Here is a 1,594-nt window from a genome sequence, read left to right on the forward strand (position 1 = left end):
CTGGCTCACCCATGTGTTGGGTTTTAGGTGTTAAGGAAGATGCAGAGACGCCACAGCAGCAACACGGATAACATTCCACCTGAAAGGTAGGCATCCCTGGTTCTGTTCCATCTGAGGGCTCTGGGCTTCGGGTGGTGAGGGGCAACCCAAAACTGGATTGAACAATGCCTCCCACTCAGTGTTAGTTGTTAGAGTCACAGTGATGGCCTCATACTAAACATTCAATGCATAATAGCTTGCTCTTTCTTTTATGCTAAATTTCAAAGCCTTGTGTGACAGGTGAGCCATCTGACTCATTGTAGCAATGAATGTACCTGTGGGATTTTAATTTATGGAGATGTCTTTGTCCATACAGGCTGCTATCACAAAAATGTCATAGAATGGGTGGTTTCAACAACAAATGTTTATCTCTCACAGTGCTGGAGGCTAGGAAGTCCAAGGTGAAAGCTCCAGCATGTTCAGTGTCTGCGAAAGGCCCACTTTCTGGTTCACTGATGGCCATTCTCTTGCTATGTCCTAATGTGGTGAAGGGAAGGGGATCTGTCTGGGTCTCCTTTTTAAGGGCACTAATCCCATTCATGAAGAGCCCATCTCATCACCTAATCATTCCCAAAGGCCCACGTTCTGGTACTATCGCATTGCAGGTTAGGTTTCTTTTTTGAGAGAGGGTCTTGCTCTGTTATCTGTTACTGCACTGCTAGAGTGCAGTGGTGATCATGGCTCATTATAGCCTCCAAATCCTAGGCTCAAGCAATCCTCCTGCCTCAGTCTCCCGAGTAGCTGGGGCTACAGGCATGTGCCACCACACCTAGCTAATTTTTAAATTTCTTTTGGTAGAGATGGGGTCTCACTAAGTTGTCCAGACTGGCCTCAAACTCCTGGGCTCAAACGATCTTCCTACTTGACCTCTCAAAGCCCTGGGATTATAGGTGTGAACCACTGTGCCTGGCGTGGGTTAACTTTCAACATAAGAATCTGCAGAGGACACAAACATTGAGATCATAGCTCTGAGAAACAACACGGAGAGGCTAATGACATTGAAAGATGAGATTTTTATTTCTTCCATTTCTCAAGAGGAGGGGCATACTGCTGCATGCAGGGCCGCCTGGGGAAGCACCAGCATCAGTCAGTCAGGGGGCAGAAAGGACCGAGGAAAAAGCATAGGTCACAGCCTTTATTGTGTTTTCTGGGGGAAAGAAAGACAAGTCAGGGGAAATAGTTTAGGACTGGCTAGTTTGAATCATGTGGGTGGGTCTCTTTTTTTTTTTTTTTTGAGATAGGATCTCCCTCTGTTGCCCAGGCTAGAGTGCAATGGCATGATCTCGGCTCACTGCAGCCTCGACCTCTCAGGCTCAAGTGATCCTTCTACCTCAGCCTTCCGAGTAGCTGGGACTGAAGGCATGCACCCCCATGCCCAGCTAATTTTTGTATTTGTAGAGACAGGTTTTTGTTATGTTTCCCAGGCTGGTCTCAAGCGACCTGCCCACCTTGGCCGCCCGAGGTTCCGCTTGCTGGGATTATAAGCACAAGCCACCACGCCCGGCCTCAAGGTGCTCTTTAGTTTGGTATCTGGCCCTGGATGATTTAGGACAGG

At 47.9% G+C, this 1,594-nt stretch overlaps 1 protein-coding gene across 1 annotated transcript in view; it reads left to right on the top strand.

The window, feature by feature from the left end:
- Positions 1–29: 29 nt before the first annotated feature.
- The window catches only part of RNFT2 (ring finger protein, transmembrane 2), a 126,837-nt gene continuing 125,272 nt past the window's right edge, over positions 30–1,594 (top strand). The window contains exon 1 of the mRNA XM_011964395.1: positions 30–86. Within this exon, the coding sequence (XP_011819785.1) occupies positions 40–86 (47 nt within the window). The 5' untranslated portion in view covers positions 30–39. The remainder of the gene's footprint in view (positions 87–1,594) is intronic.

Source organism: Mandrillus leucophaeus, unplaced genomic scaffold, assembly GCF_000951045.1.
Source record: "Mandrillus leucophaeus isolate KB7577 unplaced genomic scaffold, Mleu.le_1.0 Scaffold7, whole genome shotgun sequence".
Classification (NCBI taxonomy): domain Eukaryota; kingdom Metazoa; phylum Chordata; class Mammalia; order Primates; family Cercopithecidae; genus Mandrillus; species Mandrillus leucophaeus.